At 42.3% G+C, this 19393-nt stretch overlaps 1 protein-coding gene across 7 annotated transcripts in view; it reads right to left on the minus strand.

Moving 5' to 3' along the window:
* Window positions 1-774: 774 nt before the first annotated feature.
* Window positions 775-19393, minus strand: part of HIPK1 (homeodomain interacting protein kinase 1) — a 72667-nt gene continuing 54048 nt past the window's right edge. For all 7 annotated transcript variants that reach the window (XM_053245423.1, XM_053245419.1, XM_053245425.1 and 4 more), the window contains 6 exons: window positions 15996-16138; window positions 13710-13892; window positions 12741-12956; window positions 10299-10531; window positions 7408-7544; window positions 775-6754 (listed from right to left, as the gene is read on the minus strand). In XM_053245423.1, coding sequence (XP_053101398.1) covers window positions 6284-6754; window positions 7408-7544; window positions 10299-10531; window positions 12741-12956; window positions 13710-13892; window positions 15996-16138 — 1383 coding nt within the window. In that variant the 3' untranslated portion in view covers window positions 775-6283. The remainder of the gene's footprint in view (window positions 6755-7407; window positions 7545-10298; window positions 10532-12740; window positions 12957-13709; window positions 13893-15995; window positions 16139-19393) is intronic.

Genomic DNA, 19393 nt, shown 5'->3' on the forward strand with positions numbered 1-19393 from the left:
AAAATGTGCTGTTGAGTCAGTGTCGACTCCTGGCGACCTTAGAGCCCTGTGATTGTCTTTGGTAGAATAAATGAGGGGTTTACCATTGCTATCTCCAGCACAGTAGGAGATGCCTTTGAGCATCTTCCTATATCGCTGCTACCCGATATAGGTGTTTCCCATAGTCTGGGAAACATACCAGCGGAAATTTGAACCGGCAACCTCTAGCTTGATAATCAAGCCATTTCCCCACTCTGCCATTAGGTGGCTTTGTAGTACTAGCAGCTATATTCTACCTCCTAGCATTTCAGTGTGACTCCTGAGCAGGGGAACTGTTCAGAAACTAGCATACACCTGCTTGATGACACACTACCAACTTGGTGAATCTCTCTCACTCTAATGATCTGTGAAAACTGCAATCCCTATTTTTTCAAAGACAGGATTCAGCACCTGAGGCAGGGGGAGGAACTGTTGGCACATCTCAGGGCCTCATATCTTTCTTCTGGATTATTTCCTGAGCAAGAAACATAGGCTAAAAGACTAGTTTATCCTGCCCAGGACACCTCATTCCTGCATCCATCTGCCAAACCAAGGAAGAACAGAGACATCAATATGGAGCACCTTTGTTTCAATTTAGTACAGAAATTTTTCCACAATTCTAAATTAATTTGCACCACACAACATGATGACACTTTTCACATACACCTGAGTATCCCAATAGTTTTCTTTGATCTTTGTTCTACAATGCATAGTGTAAAGCAATAGTTCATTATGAGTCAGAAACCACCAAATGAATAGAGTACAGAAAATTAACCCTTTTTATTGATGCATTGCAGTTCTACATCTTTACCATATTATGTAGAAAATACTTAAAATACAAGCTACTTTGTAAAACCAAAGACAAACATTGAATCCAAAGATAAACTATGTTTTCACAATGGACCCTTTTCCCATATAGTTAGTATTAAATTTTTTAAATATCTGTATTTCCTTTTGTTAAAATGATTTTTACATTACCCCCTAAGTACATTGGCAATACAAACATAGATCAGTAATTGTCAGAAACTACCTTTATCTAGTGGCTTGTAAAAAGGAAGAGCACAACCAGAAAAAAGTTAAACCCTACACAGTAAAACTAGCATATCAAATACATTTAATAAAGTAGGAATTCCATTGCAATATCAAGGATTCAAGCAGAAATACTAACATTACATATAATGCACTGCTACATGTAGTGAGTTAGATAATAGTTCAAGCTGAATCTGAAATCACACATTATATAAAGTTTAGCAACAAACAACTATGTCAACATGCGGCACCATTCATAAGTTAAAAATTAAAATAAGAAAGCAGGGCTGTGCCAATCCGGTCACCTAGAAGCAATTTAATTTCATGTACTTAAAAAAAATTGAGTCAGAGGTATAGTACTGCACTGGGTCAACTATGTGCAAGCATTAAAGCTCTGAAGTTGTTTTTGCAGTGGAGTATCACAGCTGTGAGGTGAGAGTTCAGCTATCAGGAACATTATATAATAGGTTTGACTAATCACAAGAGTGACTCTGTGAAACACATCTTCTCTCATCATTACAAAAATGCAAATTTACTGCAAACTTAGGCTGCAAAACTGAACATAGTTACACACATGCAGGTCCCAGAGGTTTCAACAGGACGTGCACACACATAACTGTGAGCAAAAATGCAGCTTTAGGATAGAGAGGTTATTCAAAGTTATTTGGGAAAGGAGATTTGTATCTGAAACAGTTTTTTAAAGAATTGTGCATATCATGTGTTCATCTATAGAGAGGCTGCACAGCTGTGAGGCTACCTTTAGTCTTACAAATCTTCATCCTCAGTGAGACAAGCTGGATATGCACCAGGAGAAAAGGATACATCTAAAGCCTAGATCTTACGAAGAGCAGGTGAGGTAGTGAACCTGTGTTTAGACTATACCATGCAGCTGGAGGCTTATGACTGAATGCTCTCACATAAAAAAGTACACACAAGAAACTAAATGTCAGAAGAGGCTCTATATTGGCTTTTTCATTGACATGTTTTCTATTGCATGAGTGAGTGAGACAGACACGGGGTGTGTGTGTGTGTGTGTGTGTGTGTGTGTGTGTGTGTGTGTGTGAGTGAGAGAGAGAGAGAGAGAGAGAGAGAGAGAGAGAGAGAGAGAGAGAGAGAGAGAGCGCGTTCCATCATGGGAGCTCCCACCTGCAGTCTGAACTGGCAGAGTCTATGCACAGTTCTGTCACTTCATCAGCTGTTCCTAGGTCTTAGTAGGACAGAACCATTATAACAGGTTTGGCTGGTTCCAAAGCTACGAAGTGTCTTGTCTCTGGAGCAACTAATTAAGAAGGCAAGAATTCACTCCTGTGGGGAAACTTTTTTTGGACATCATTCTTGTCACTTATGGATCCCAATTACACTTTCAATATTAAAGTAAAGCATTTTGCACGTTGGGAAAACACTTCTTCTGTTCTTGAGGGATACTTGACTCACTGGAGGTGAATTGGCTTTGTGGATCAAAATATTAAGAGGATCTTATCCTTTTGAAGGCTAGGATTTTCAGTCCTATATTTTGCATTTCCTCCCCCAACACATAGTAGGTAATTTTTCCTTGGTTGCACAGGAAATGCCTTCATAATTTTGAAACTAGGGGGAAAATACTTTCAGGATTTCTGTGGGGGTATTTTTACCTTTGGGTGGAAAGGCACAACTCTGCCCTTAAAAGGTCTTGCAAGAGAAAAGTAGGGCATGTGAGCCTCAGAATTGGGGGGACGGGTGGGTTAAAATGGGCTTGGCACTAAGCAGAAAACTATTTTGATAATGTTACAGCAACAGAAAGCATTGTTGACACCAATGATGTAAAGAACTGAAATGCTTTAGTTATCTTCACAGGAAAAGATGAATGAGCAAAAGTACAGTAAACAGATTCACGGCTAGTCACGGTGTTAACCAATCACTCTCCTCTATTGCCAAAGACAACAGGTTCCTCCTCATAAAGGAAACTGTAAGGCTTATGGTCCACAAACTATTTTGTCCTATTTGGGATAAGAGGCTTAAGATCACTGGCTTACATTCAGCAAAGCAAAACATGGATGGTTGAGCACTGTCTGTGTTACTGCATGTGCCTAAAATACTGCCTTGACCGTTGAGAAACACTTAGACTCAAAATTACACAATCGCACACTACCACCTCCACTGGAAATAATGGAGATAGTTGTATCGCACAACTGAAATTGTGAAAGTTTAAGTTGCGGCAGAACAGTCCTGTTCCACAGCAGCACAGGTGGCACTCAACCATCTGTGTTTGGACGCTGAACATGAGCCACTGAAATCTTGGGAGTTGCTGAAATTATTGGCAAAGCCCGTCCTGACTTTAGTGGGGTCAGGATTATTGCCCTATATCAGTTTACACGCTGTCCACATTTGGGCTAGGCTATAGCATGCTATCATGCATGTTTCAGAAACACGTCCGACATATCTGAATTCTTTGTAATGTACCCAAACTAACTTTGGGATCCAGACTGGACGGAATACAAACTGGGTTTTCAAGGCTGTCAAAGCCTTTTATTGCTGTAGCAATACCACTCTCCATGCCAGTTTATTCTCCATTTGGCCAAGATCCTTCTCTGTATAATGGCAGTGGTGAAATGAACTGTAGAATTGACGGAACCCAGGAAATAAAGTGTGGTTTAAAAGCACACCACCAGGAGGCCAGTTCAAGTGCTACAGCTCTCAAACCTTCCCAAAAGTGCCACATTACTAGTGGTGTTATATAAAACTTCAGAGTATTATGTGCTTTCCAGCAGGCTCTCTTTGGTATAAAAGTTCTAACACCAAACTAGTAATATTTTATAAGGAACATCTGCTACACACACAAGGGGGAAAGGTAATGTCACAATATAATCTAAGGAAAAGTAATTGCACATGCTTAATCACCTCTGCAACATCAGATAAAATTTCCCAATGCATTCCCAGCACAATACCCTATCAAAGATGCATCAACAGCTATTAGTACAGGTAACATTTTGAGAGTGGGGAAAAAGCTTTATTCCAAATAAAATGCTTAGGGCATACTCCAGCCAAATTTAAGCGCTTTCAAGACTCTCTGACTCAATTCAGACAACACACCAAACCACAATTTTGGAAGATTTAGCCATGGTTTGACAGGGCATCTGAACTGACAAACCATGGTTTGTTAGTAAGCCAGTATCAGAAACCATAATTTGAAGCAGCTTTTTAAACCATGGTTGTGCTGACTGGATTGCCACGATGTCTCAACTGACAAACCACTGCTCGGATTTCAGGAGTGAGTTAAGTGTATGCTTAGTTTACAATTGAAATTGATTGGACTTTAAAAGCGCTGAACTTTGGCTAGATCACAGCCATAGCCTTTTTAATGTTGGCATTGAAACTTAAAGCAACATATTTTTGCCACTTATTTCTATCCTCGCTTGGATATGCTTAATGAATTGCTTCAGTTTGACGGAGAGCGGAGGGGCTTGCTGGTCCATCATAAGGCAAGCTCACTGTAAACTCTAGTCACACTACATAATCATTTAAGGCACTACAATATGGGGGGGAAACACACCAGTCACACATACCTGTGCAAAACAAATTAGAAGGTATCCTTGTCTCTCATGCGGCTCCACTTTTTCTCTCTCTCAGTGCTACAGTGATGAGCTCTAGACGATTGCATTATTTCACATACATTCCAACATGTATCAACTCATTTTGGTTTAAATACAAAGAATTAGATCAATTTCATCCCCAGAAACGTTTAAGAGTTAGACAAACACTAAGTACAGAGTTCAAGTATAATCACTACACATTTTGATTACAAAGACAGAACATTTGGGATTAGCAGGAAATTTTGCTTGTTATATTTTGTTCTAATCAATATGTACATATTTCATTTTCTGTAAAATATTAAAACACCACCATTACAAAACTTCTAAAATAGTTTTAAATTCAGTAATAAACCTTTAAAATCTGGAATCTGTGTCATGTTTTTGCAATTCCTACATGCACTTACTGTATACAAGTCTTAATAAGAGCGCTTTAAATTTTTCTGCCAACAAGTTCCCAGAGGGATATGCTTGCAGGAGTATAAAAAAGTTGTACATATCGATAAGTTGAAATGTTGGCTAATTTTGGATTCCCCAGCCAAAGGAAAGACATGAAGGGAAAGTGGCCCCTTCATTTCTGGGGAAGGAATCCATTCCCAAACGTTATATTAAAAAATTACAACTGAAAAGGTACAGTCTGGTGGCCTCGTCTCCTGATAAAATCTGTTGAAACGAACAGGCAATGCATATCCTCTATTCATTTCAATGAGGCCTGATCAGTCCCCAGTGGTTTGCACCCATGAAGAATGATGTGGACCTAAGCGCTTTTGGCTGAAAACAATGGCTTTCTGGCAAAACAGTCCAACCATATTATGGACTGTAATCATGCATGCCACAGAAAGCAAACTCATAGCTTCTGCAGTTATTTAAAAACAACAACAACTCTTCTCCACTTTGTTTTGGTGGCTAAAACATTACACACACACACACCCCAAAAAGGGGGGGGGGTGATTCATGGTTTAAATGGGAACTGAACATAAAATTTGCTAGTATATGAGTACTATTTCTACATTAGCTTTAAACAAAATAAGAAAATAATTAAAACCAAGAAACTGGGGAGTGATATATAGTGAGAGAGAAGGAGAAATAACTGCTTTTGCAGAATTCAGCTATTGCCTATCAAGAATGTGAATTACAAAATGAACTTTAAAATACTAACTCAAGTTTATAAATCTGCCCTAGCAACCTAGAGTTAAATGTGCATTTTAGTGGCAATATGGATTTGTGCAAGCTGCTAAAATAATTTAAACAAATACTAAGTAAGTATAAGAGTTAAGAAAAAAAACCCAGCCTTTTCAAAAGTCCTTGATTTCCTTTTCCCCTCTGATTAACATAACTGAATATCTTTAAATAAACGGGGTTCAGGCTGCTGTTTCTAAAGCATCCATAAAATTTAACTGTAAAATCTTAATATGAATGTGATCCGAAAGGTTCTGCCCAGACAGTACCTGAGCTTTCCCCAAACAGTAGGACACCACCACCAGCACAGCCAGGCTCTGAAGATCAGAATGAGAATTGTCAATAAGAGGGAGGTGGTCCCCTGTTATCTGCCTTTGATTCTGCAGGGCTACTCATTGTGGAGCTGTCAGAATATTGCAAAGCCCACTGCAGATCTCTCCACTTCTGTGGTCAAGCTGGGAACAATTGCTGTCAATTCCTGGCCCCAAGAACTACAAGTAGGAGTACTGGTTAATTTTAGTAGGGCTCAGTGGGTATCCAGTGTAAATAGCAGATCCTCTGGAAGCACCAATGTAGGACTGGGTGGCAAACTGATGTTGATACTGCGCAGGTGCTACGTTGGCAGAGGTCAGCAAGCTGGGTCCCACACTGACTGGGACCTGGTGCACAAGAGTGCTTGGGTGGGTTGCGTATGTGGTGTGCCTGGAGGAGCCCTGAGGGGAAAAGAGATGCGCGATGGAGTTGGTGGAGCCCAGTGTGGCAGCAGTAGTCGGTGCGTAGGTATACATGTGAGGCTGGCTCGCGGTTGCTGCTGCCAAGTGGGGATGCACTGGGCTACTATGCTGGAACGTGTAAGGAGCCTGAGCAATTGTTGTGGGCAGGGGAGCAACATAGGCCTGCTGTCTGCGTGGAGCTGGGTTTCCACTTCTCTCCTGTGAGGCCAGTACAGTTGCCTGCTGGTTCTGAAAAACAACGGGCACATGCATTGAAAAAGCATTCAGAAAGACATTGTCCTAAGAACTCTTATTAAGGGCCATTGATCAAGATCAATAAAGTAACAAACAGTGCAAGCTAAGCTGTCTCTAGGGTCAACACTAGAGAGAGGTTCAAACTCCTTGGAGCTGCTCAGTACAGGACCAAGTTCTCACTAAAAGTGTTTGGCTGGAAACTGAGGAGCAGCATGAAATGCCAAGCTTGTTTTCAAGCAAGACTGACAGACTCCTCAGTAATTTAGGCTTGCCAAAATCCAGATACCACAAACAACTGAAACTTTTCATATAGCAGAGGAAGACAAAACAGTGCTTCCCATCATGTGCTGACAAAAGAGAAATCTTGCACATCCAAGGTACATATTTGCTCAACCAAAAGAGAATCTCTGTGTCCATGAGTAAGGATCCTAACCTTGCTCCAAAATGTAGAGTCATGAAGTAGACACAACTAAGGAGTTGAAACTTGACCTCAAGATTCCTGTTCCTCAAAATCCCCATCTATCTTAATTCCTTATCACTGGGAGCACATTACTGGGAGCATTCTTAGAAGTATACTGTTTCATTTTGCTAATGCTCTAATACCACAGCAGGATCCCACAGACAACTGACATAAGAGCCCTGCTTACCTGGCTAAGGTTGAGTGGCTGTACACCATTTGTCACCACCCGATGTTGTCGGTATCCTGTTGGTGTGATACAGCACCCTGATGCTTGCCCACTTACAGATGCCACCGGCTTGGTCTTGCTCAGGCTACTCAGGACACCTGCAATATTAATCAGCGTTTAGTCCGTAAGATATCCTATCTTTTTAAAGCACAGAAACCTAGATTCTGCCCAGGATCCAAAGAGCTACTTTAGTCTCAAAGGTTGGGCACATCCAGTGGAATATCTGGCCGTTTGTTCCGCAACATATCACAAATGGTGATACTCAGTTGTATCTCTCTTTTTCATCAGACACAGGTGAGGCAGTGACTGTCCTGTGCCAGTGCCTGGAGGCAATAATGGACTGGATGAGTAAATAATAAAATGAGTGAATAAAATGAGACTTAATCCAGACAAGACAGAACTACTGCTGGTTGGTGGTTCCTCTGCCTGGGTGAATGAAGTTCAGCCTTCTAGATGGGGTTGCACTCCCCCCTGAAGGACCAGGTTTGCAGTTTGGGGGTGCTCACTGATCCAGCACTTTCACTAGAGGCTCAAGTGGCCTCTATGGCTCGAAGCACCTTTTATCAGTTTCAGCTGATATGCCAACTGCGACCTTACCTGGATAGAGATGGCTTGACCACAGTTAGTGGTAACCTCTAGGGATGTCCACAGAACCGACAGGAGCTAGTTCGACATGGGGGGGGGCTTTAAGGGGGGGAGTATACACTCCCCCCCCACCACGTTTCCCCCTCCAGCACTTGGTTTCTTACAAGTCAATTGGGGCGGCAGCATACCTCCCTGCCGCCACGTTGCCCCCTTTACCTGAAGCAACCAGAAGTACTAGACGCGCCTGTGCAGGGAGGTACACTGCCGCCCCAATGGACTTTTAGAAAACTGAGCACTGGCGGAGGAAACGTGGGGGCAGGGGGAGAGCACCCTCCCCCACCCTTATAGGCAGACACCCCCCAGCGTTGAACCGTCAAACCTGGCAGTGTGTTCAAACTGGTTCAGAGGCCCGTAAAAGGGCCTCCGAACAGGTTCGTGCACACCCCTAGTAACCTCTTGCTTATATTACTGCAATGCTATTGTACATGAGACTCAAAACGGTCCAGAAACTGCAGCTGGCACAAAAAAGGCTGACAAGATTATTAATAGGGACTGGATGTTTTGAGCATATGATGCCAGTGCTTCATCCATTGCACTGGCTCCCAGTCAATTTCCGGGCCCAATTCAAAGTGCAGGTTTTAACCTTTAAAGCCCTAAATGGTTTGGAACTGGGCTGCCCGAGAGAGCACCTTGCCCCATATGTTTCTAAACTGAATTTAAAGGAGTTTTAAAATTATTTTGTATTGTATCTCCCCATCCTGCCCCGCTTTTTGGTCCTTTATGATTTAATGTGTTGTGTTTGTATTTCATGTTTTGACAATGTGTTGTAAACCACCCAGACAACAATTTGTTATGGGGTGGCTAAGAATTAAAGTTTATAATTATCATTAAAATACCCTGAGTTTCTAAAGTGATTTGCCACATGGTATGGGTGGGTGTGGGTGGAGGGGAGATTGTGCTAACACACAAGCCTGAAAGCCCCCCTTGGGTGCACAGAACTGGCTGTGCAGTTATTTAGATCACAGCCTTTGTCCTTAATTATAAAAAAGCTGTGCCAAAACTTCTGTCAGGTCTTTAAAAGCATTCTGTTAAAAAAAAAAAAAAATCACTTGTTCATTTATATTGCTCACAATCTCAGTTGCCACTACTTGACCTCACTGACATATCTATGTAGCCCAGGGTTGACAACATTGGTTCTCCAGTTGTTGAACGACAACTCCAATCACCCCCAACCACAATTTATTGCAATGTGGCAAAGTGAATAGTTGTACAGTCTGGGTTTATGTTTTGTTTTTTTAAACTACACCAAAATGCCACCCCATTAAACTAAAACTGGAGAATAGTGCATTTATTACTGATGCACAACAAAATTGCCATTAAGGGAAAATAAAGATTATTTTTAATTAGTTATTACACAAATAAAAAGGATTTCCCTAGGCAAATTTATAGCTTTGCAAGCCAATATGGAGCAATAATGCAAAGTGGAAAGAACTTCTGTACAACACAATCCATAATGCACTCACCCAGGCTTGCAGCATCAAGCTCAAGGTACATCTATCAATGCCAATCATAATTTTATCATTTATAACAGCAAAGAAAAAGATATTAAATATCTACGGGTCATGTTTTCCAGACTGAATACTGCCCACAAGGGGGGGGAGAGAGGGAGAGGGAGAGGGAGAGGGAAAGAAAGAAAGAAAGGAAGAAAGGAAGAATCTTATTATTTAGTTTGTGTAACTTTACACATATAAAAAGTCCAGCCATCTTTCTAAAGATGTAGGACAAGGGTAGGCAACCTTGGCTCTCCAGCTGTAGTTGAACTACAACTCCTATCATCCTCCCAATTCCCACAATAAATTGTGGCTGAGGATAATGGGAGTTGTAGTTCAACAACAGCTGGAGAGCCAAGGTTGCCTACACCTGTTCTAGGACATCATAAAACTCCACAGCATCAGTGTACAGTGCTGCTCTGTACTCACTTTAATTTATAGTGAAAACAAGTACAATGCAGCAAGAAAAAGGACAGTGGCCTGGTACTTCCAAACATTACAAAATACTGCCATGCTGAAGGGCAAGGCTCGAATACAGAAACATCTGACATATTAAAAGACACTGGTCGCTAATTTATCAGCAGGTGAAAAAAATGCTTATTGCAGAAAACTGGAAAGGTTGTAGAGCTAGGGCCAATGATAAACTGTGATCAACTTTGTGAATTACTGGGGAAAACATTGCTTCATGGTGATAGCTTTGTAGGCTACCAATCTTACCTGAGGCCTGGGTGGCTACAATACAGTCACTGAGCTGTGTTTTCAGAGGCACAATAATGGTGCGGGAGCTGGAGCTTTCAGCTGCCCCTCTGCTAGGCTCCAGTACTCCCCCAGTGCTCCTGAGCGAGGAAAGCGCATCTGATGCATAGGGGCTATTCAGCGAGGAGTCCGAATCAGGAGAATCATTCACTGTAACATAGCTGATGACGTTGGATCTCTGCTTCATGCCCAAGCTAAGACAGAAACATGCATCCATTTTATTACAAAAATATTGAAGCAAATACATATCCAGAACATTGTGATACACAACTCAGTCAGATAAAATAATAAAAATGCTATTTTACTTGAGGTTACTTTAAATACAAGCTAATGCTAGTCTAAAGAACATCAGGACATCCTCAGTTCTGAGGACTACATTGTTCCTTTTATTACATTTGCATCCCACTCTTCCTCCAGTAAGCCCAGGGTGAGATACATGGGGACTATCCAATTTCATTCTTACAACTACTCTTTCAGGTAGTTAGAATGAGTGTGTGTGACTAGCCAAAGATGAGTTTCACGGCTGATCAGAGATTCAACCCTTCAAGTTAAACACTGTATCCATTGTCCCACACTGGCTTTCAACATCTTCTAAAGAATAGGTGCCAACCTCCTCTTGACCAGGGAAAATTCAATACCACAACCCCATGAGCACAAACTCAATAGGCTCGGGCTATACCTTCCCTCACAAAATGGGCCCACAAGATTAAAAGGGGGACATGCCAAGAGCACATCCATCACGATGCCTTTCATGGATGTCCTGACATGATCCTTCATCATGGGAGTGGGGGACCAGTGTTCCCTCATGTACGTGTGCACACAAGTTTTGTTTTTTTGTTTTTTAAAATTTCCGCTCAGTTAATTTTAGATCCCACTCAGGTTTAATCAGGAAGGCCCCACTCTGAATGCACATGCAAGCACACTGCTTTGAAACTGCCTCCCAAAACAAAACTCATTCCGCACACACATGAAAAGAATTAGAGGGAACACTGGTGGGGACATGGATTGTCTGAACTGCCACTCTATAGACACTCCAAATACTAGTTTAAGGAACACTGGGACATATGTGAAAGATGTCATGATGGGTGTGCTCTTGGTGTGTCCCTCTTTTAATTGCATGCGCCAGAAAAGTATCATCTGAACTGGCCCTGAGAATGTCAGATATAAACCAGTAAACCATTTTCAGATAATTCAACCTTCAACAGCTGTTCCTCCAAGCCAATGCATAGACTTGCACTGCTACTGCATTTGTTTCTTATTTAGCATATCAAGAAAGCTTTATATTTAATTCTGTGTTTCATTTAACCTTCTACACTCTTCTATAACTTTTACATCCAGGATAATAGTCTATCTTCCTGCATAACGTAATGATAAGAAACCTTAAATTTGAAGGCACAATTGAATTACCCTAATGATGTTTTTAAACGGTTTCTGATACAGCTGGTATATATTAAGCACTTCAGCTCAAAATATGGTGGAAACAGTATTTTTCACTAAACTGTTACCAATAACCACTTTTAAAAAATCAGTTGCAAACGTATAGGATGGGGAAGACCTCACTTGGCAGCAGTACATGGGGAAAAAGATCTAGGTGTCTTAGTGGACTACAAGACCACTAGTATTGAAATTGAGCAAGCAGTGTGATGCAGCTATTTAAAAAAACTAACACAATCTTCAACTGCATTAACAGAGGCATAGTGTCCAGATCAGCAAAAGTAATAGTTCTTCTATATTGGCCAGTTCTCACTTGGAATACTGTATCCAGCTCTAGGTACCACACTCTTAAGAAAGACTTTAACAAAATGTAATGGGTTCAGCGGAGGACAACAAAGATAGTGAGGGATCTGGGAAAAAAGTCTTATAAGAGAGCTAGGTATGTTTATCATGGAGAAGACAAAGGGGAGATATTACAGCTGTCTTCAAATACCAGAAGGGCTGTCACATATGAAGAGAAGTCAGCCTGTTCTCTGCTATTCCTAAGGGCACAAGTAGAACCAATTGGTTGAAATTACAAGGAAGCAGATTAGGCTAGACACCAGGAAGAGTTTCCTAACTGTAAGAACCATGCAACAACGGAACACTCTGCCTCATGCAGAGTGTCCAGAATTCTTCAAACAGAAGCTGGATGATCATCTGTCAGGGATGCTGTAGCAGTTTCCTGCACTGAGCATGGAGTTGGACTAGAAGGTCCCTTCCAACTCTTCAATTCTATGATGCTAAAAATCACCATTTCCAAGCATGGCAGACAGAAGCTGTGGATTGGTCAACAAACACATTTCAAGCCCAGGACTGAAAGAGAGAATTCAGCATGCCCCTAAACAATGAACCATTCCAATTTATACCCACTCAGGCTAGCCTTTTTCCTTTTCACTGGAATGCCATCGAATGCCTTAGAGCACCTACCTTCCTGGATTGTATTTGTTATCCTCCTCTTCATCGGTGTCACTGCGGATGGTGATTACACTGACGGGGGGGCTGGGAGTGTCTGGGATGATGATGGGCTGGTGCTGCTCCTGCCCTGGAAGGAGAGCACTGGAGGAGGAAGATGCAGCACGCAATGGGCTGCTGCCAATTAGAGAGTAGACTTGGGATGGAATGGCCTCCAGTGTAGATGCAGGCCTATGGGAAGATACAATGAAAGTTATCACAAACAGCTCTGTCTACAGAGGGTATCACAACGCTGTACCTTAAAGAGATCCAAACTCACTTGACTTTTCAAGCTCAAAAGATAAATCAGAATCAAAAGCTGCAGAGATCAATCAAAAGCTGCAGAGAGCCCAGGTCAGTGAATGTACATAGCAGATTTTTCATATTTTGCATTCCTTGTTATTTAGGCAGCCTCTGTTACCTATTACTGTATTGGTGGAGCTCCTGAGGGCATCAGATCCAGACCCCCACCCCCATGTGAAAAAGTTCTTATACCAGCAAAATTAACAAGACGCAGGACCACCTGAGGATTTGGCCTGGTTTTAGGTGTCACTTTGCCACTATACCAGGCAGTGTCCAAAAGTAATATTTGTGCACATCAATGTAAACCAGTCCTATTTGAACAGTACTTTCTCTCTACTTTGTACTAGAAATGAAGCCATTAAAACGATACAGCCAAGCAGCACACATGAACAGGGAAGACCATGCTGACAGCACACGTGTCTTAACATTTGGGGCTGTTCCTCCAAATGGCCCCTAAACACGCATTTGAAACACTGTATCTGGAGCACACTCAGATGAACAGCCCTCACATGCTATTAAGGGACGCACTATCCATGGAGAATATCCCAATAAATGTACTCTTGGCACCCCGCTTCCTGTTCATGTATGTTGCCTGGCCATACCATTTGAAATGGCCTGGTGTCAGTCAAAAGGAGTCCTTACTTTGTGGCACTTTGGGATGGCTGTTTGTTCTTCTTTGCTGGCACGGCATTACTTTGCTGCTGCCTCACAACATGAGCCACTCCAACATTCAAAGGCTGAGTTGTAGCCAGAGTCACATGGTTGGTCAGCAAAGATGGCTGCTGCATGATCGCGCTGTACTGATTGCCATGTGAATGAGCATTTCTAAAGGAAACAAAAAGACAATGTGGAAATGTCACTTGCTCTTTAGGCACTATATAAAACATAGCATTTCCTAGATGTCTGAACTTACTTAGTGAATATTTATACAATTGCATTGTAAGTGGCTAATGCACACTTTAAGATGTTCATGATTTGTTTTGGATTAACTATAACTTCAGAAAGTCTTATCAGACAAATCTGTATTATTTTTGTTTAGATTTACAGTGGGTATAGGAAAGAATCACCCCCTTTGATAGACCTTAAATTCTGGTTCCCTTGCATCCTGAAATGAAAACACAAAGAAAATTCCCTTCACCAGCTGTACTTATCCAATGCAACCTATAACATCCAACTGAAAAACATCACAATTACAGTCCAGAAAAAGTGTCAGAAACAAAAAACAAGAATTACTGAGATTGAAAAAGGATCACCCCCCCAATGTCAATATTTTGTTGAACCACCTTTTGCTTTAATAACAGCCTTGAGTCTGTTGGGATACTTCTCTATCAACCTTGCACATCTAGACGGAGCAATATTTGCCCACTCCTCCGTACAGAACTGTTCAAGTTCGGTCACATTGGATGGTAGGTGTTGGTGGACTGCTATCCTCCCTGGATCCGGTCGGCCCTCCAAACTGGATGGAAGAGCAAGGAGGAAACTGGTAAGAGAGGTTACCAAGAGGCCAATGGCCACTCTGAAGGAGTTAAAGGACTTCATGGCAAAGAGTGGTTGTTCTGTGCATGTGACAACAATTTCACGAGTGCTCCACAGATGTGGCTTGTTCGGGAGGGTCGCAAGGAGAAAGCCACTTCTCAAGAAAGGCCACATTAAAGCTCATTTGAGCTTTGCCAGAAGGCACCTTGAAGATTCTGATGCCAAATGGAAAAAGGTCTTATGGTCAGATGAGACCAAGATTGAACAATTTGGCCTCAACACCAAACAGTACACCTGGCGTAAATCCAACACAGCTCACCATCCACAACACACCATACCTACAGTGAAGCATGGAGGTGGCAGCATCCTGTTGTGGGGGTGTTTCTCTGCCTCAGGGACTGGGGCTCTCGTTAGGGTAGAAGGAAAAATGGATGGGGCAAAATACCGTCAGATTCTGGAAAAAAACCTGCTACCCTCTGCCAGACAGTTGAGGATGGGCAGAAGATTCACCTTTCAACATGACAACGATCCGAAGCACACAGCAAAATTGACCACACAGCGGCTGAAGGAGAAAAAAGTGAACGTCCTCATGTGGCCCAGTCAGAGCCCAGATCTAAATCCCATAGAAAATCTGTGGAGAGATTTGAAGATAGCAGTCCACCAACACCTACCATCCAATGTGACCGAACTTGAACAGTTCTGTATGGAGGAGTGGGCAAATACTGCTCCGTCTAGATGTGCAAGGTTGATAGAGAAGTATCCCAACAGACTCAAGGCTGTTATTAAAGCAAAAGGTGGTTCAACAAAATATTGACATTGGGGGGGTGATCCTTTTTCAATCTCAGTAATTCTTGTTTTTTGTTTCTGACACTTTTTCTGGACTGTAATTGTGATGTTTTTCAGTTGGATGTTATAGGTTGCATTGGATAAGTACAGCTGGTGAAGGGAATTTTCTTTGTGTTTTCATTTCAGGATGTAAGGGAACCAGAATTTAAGGTCTATCAAAGGGGGTGATTCTTTCCTATACCCACTGTAGCTGTATATACCGCCTTGCATACAAAATCTCAAAGCAGTGTATAAACAAAATAAATAATTAAAATGAATCAGTAAAACAAACAATAAAAATCACAGTTATAAGCAAATCAGCAGCAGCAAAAAGTCAATTCACTACTTCTTCAAATCAGTACACTAATCCATCTGAGGACCATCAGGTGTCATTGTTTTACAGAAGTGTAAATAGTTGTAATTTTCCAGAATCTAATGTATCCTAATCAACCTAATCAGCAGGCATGTTTTATATTTGAGAGCCATGGAAAGCTGATTATGTTCACCAACCTACCTGAACCTCCCACCACCTCATGCTCCAAAAGCATATAATCTGAAAAGATTACATTCTTCCAATCCTAGGTTTCGCTACATAACTAGCAGGCTTCCTGCTTTATAAAGATTTACCTCCAGTCAGCTAACTGCTGATTGCTTCCAATTGTCTCTGGAATCACAGCTGTAGGTTGGACAGAATTGTGCAGTGCTACGCCAGGAAGTTGTTGCCAGGTGGAAGGTAACAGGATCTGTTGAGTCCCTCCAGGCCAGGCCTGCTGCAAAACAGCAAACAGAAAAACAAAGAGATTTACCAAGATTTGCTTTTTAAAAGTTGGGGGAGAAACATTAATTTGTTCAAAGTAAAAGAAATGAGTAGACTGTTAACTTGCAGAGATAAAGACACATGACTGCACTTCCACAAATAACTTTACAGTAGGAAGTGAACAAGGAGTGAAGAGTACAACCATGCTCTGCCACTCTTTTCATCCTTTATATCACAAGGGCTGCCAATGGGGAGATTGGTGTTTACAGTGTACTGCAGAAAATGTATCAGAAAATAAGAAGCTGAAAACCAGCACTAGATGTGACATATCTGGGATGGCTTTAAAGACCATGATTCTCAAATGATGAGATGAGTCTCCTTTGTAGGATGCAGGACACCAAGGTCCAGGGAGGGATCCGATCATTACTCCCCATCCACCAGCCAAGACCTGAGCAGTTTAAATGCCTGCCTAACAGAGGGCTCTCACTTATCTACATTAGTTTTGTGTGGATAATAGGCAGTGTTGCTCCCACACGACCTTTTTACCCCAACCTGATTTGGGAAGAAAGGTTGCTGCATTTTCTAATAATGTTTCCTTGTGCGGGGATGGGTTGGAGATGTCATGTTTACGCTTCTAATGCCAGTCTTTGATTAATACTTGACATGCAAGTAGTTTGCATGCAAGCACCCTGATGTGAAATTAACTATTTTGGAAGAACCAACATCCGCCCCACCCTGCAAATATTTCCCGCTCATCTACTACTTTAGTATACCATTTCAGATCCTTGTACACAGAAGCAGGCTGCACACACATTTCTGTATGCAAGGATCTCTGCAGCTTGCTTGGGGAATAGATGCTGATGCAGGGTTGGGAGAGAAGCAGAAGGTAATGTGAGTAGGGGTGAGGGAAGTCTGAGAAACACTACTTTAACCATGATACTCTGGAGAAATGAATCCAGGGTATTGAAAAAGGCAGAAACAGCTTAGAACAACACTTCATCTCATTTTACCTGGACAAAAAGGAAAAGCAGGTTGCTTACCTGTAACAGGTGATCTTTAGGGGGATCCATGGTCACTCACAACTGGGTTTGTGCGCATGTGCAGAAGTGTTCGTGGAAGAATCACAAACTCCTCAAGATGCTCTTAGGCCTGCCATCTTGCACATATGTCGCACTGTTAAATTAGGCAGGAAAGCACCTCTTCCCTCAGTTCCTGAGGGTTGTTATGTAGAGCGAAGATGGAGAGGTGAAAATGAATCAAATATCACCTTAGAGGTAAGCAACCTGCTTATCTTTAAGGCGATCCACGGTCCATCACAACTGGGTTATTAGCAAACTCAGCAGAGCGGAGGTGGGAGCCAGGAGGCAATCACAGAACCTTTTTAAGCACCACCCATTTTAGCTTCAGCTGTGAAATGAATGTCCAATTGCATAATGTTTGATAAAGGGCTGATCAGAGGACCAAGTGGCAGCTCTGCAAATGTGTCTCATACTAATACTGGACATGTGGGCTGCTCAAGTGGCTATGTCCCTTGTAGAATGCGCCCTGATTCAAGAAAGGGGTTTAACCTGTTGCTGGTTGTATCATAGGAAAATGAACTCAATGAGCCAATGCAACAAATATTGTCTAGAGATAGGTAGACCTTTTTGTGTACCTTTCTAGGAAATGAAGAGTCTATTGGATTTAGAGAATGGGTGCGTTCTGTCCAAGTAGTAGAGCAAAACTCTCCTGACATCGAGGGAGTTCATGGATTTCTCAAAGGCGGTAGAATGCTTTGGTAAAGTAGGTAAAATGAGATTCTGACTTAAGTGGAAATCAGAAATTATTCTGGGTTTGAAAGAAGAATCCAGTTTAAAGACTACTTTGGTGGGGGGATTGTGTAAGGAAAATTAGAACATTGGGCAGTGAGCTTGCAGACTCTCCTGGCTGTGGTGATGGCAATAAGAAAGGCAACTTTGAGGGATAGGGATTTCAGGGAAGCGGAAATTAGAGGTGCAAAAGGATCTTCTGTGAGTGAGGAAAGTACTGGAGACAGGCTCAAGGGTTTAATGGGAGGTCTGACAGGAGGAAAAAGGTTATTGATTCCCTTTAGGAGCCATTAGGCATCTGGGTGAGAGAACACTGCAAGGGCCACCAAATGCACCAAAGCGAGGCATTGGAGGCCAGAACACTTTAGCAAGGTCTGGTGGAGAATAATCTGGTAGATAGAGGCAGTGTGAAGGGCTCAAACCCCTTAGAGGCAGCATATACAGAGGAACGCTTCCACTTGCATTTGTAATTTTTACAAGTAGACTCTTTTCTTTCATTCAAAAGAATAGTGTCTAGAAGTTGAGCCTCCAAGCTCTCAGACTAAGAGTCTGCAGGTCAGGATGAAGAACTTGCCTGAGTTCTGAGAAAGCAGATCTTGGCACAGGGAAGATGCTGGTGTTGGCCCTTGGATAGCTGAAGAAGTAGGAAACCAGGGTTAACATGGCCACCATGGGGTTACAAGGACACATTGAGTCCCTTCCTGTAGGATTTTGGCAAGAATCTTGGAAAGGAGGAGAAAGGGTAAAAGAGGTGTCCCATCCAAGGTAGTTGAAATGCACCCTCCATGGTGTTAAGAACATAAGAACAGCCCCGCTGGATCAGGCCCAAGGCCCATCTAGTCCAGCATCCTATTTCACACAGTAGCCCACCAGATGCCACTGGAAGTCTGCAGGCAGAAGTTGAGGGCATGCCCTCTCTCCTGCTGTTACTCCCCTGCAACTAGTAATCAGAGGCATCCTGCCTTTGAGGCTGGAGGTGGCCTATAGCCCTCTGACTAGTAGACGTTGATAAACCTCTCCTCCATGAAGTTATCCAAACCCCTCTTAAAGCAATGGGTTCTTTCCCATTGCAGCATTTGACCAATAAAGGCTGCACTTTTTGTTGAGTTTGGTGGCAAAAAGTTCCACAGTCTTTCAAAGATGGAATATTTGGAGGAGGACAGGAGGGTTCAATTCCCACTCGTGTGGCAGGGATTAGTTGAGGTCCCTGTTGAGGGTGCCTACTTGACCCATCCATGCCACTGATGAGTAATGCCACTGAGTGAATATGGTGTCTCACACACCAGTCCCATAGACAAGAGGCTAGGTGACAAAGAGAGCAGGAAGCAGTTCCTCCTTGGTGGTTTACATAGGCTATTGTCATTGTATTGTCTGGGAGTAGTTGAACAACTTTGTTTTTCAGCAGAGGAAAGAATGATTTTAAGGCACAGAAGGCTGCTAGGAGTTCCAGGAGGTTTATG

Source organism: Hemicordylus capensis, chromosome 4 (assembly GCF_027244095.1).
Source record: "Hemicordylus capensis ecotype Gifberg chromosome 4, rHemCap1.1.pri, whole genome shotgun sequence".
NCBI classification, from domain to species: Eukaryota; Metazoa; Chordata; class Lepidosauria; order Squamata; family Cordylidae; genus Hemicordylus; species Hemicordylus capensis.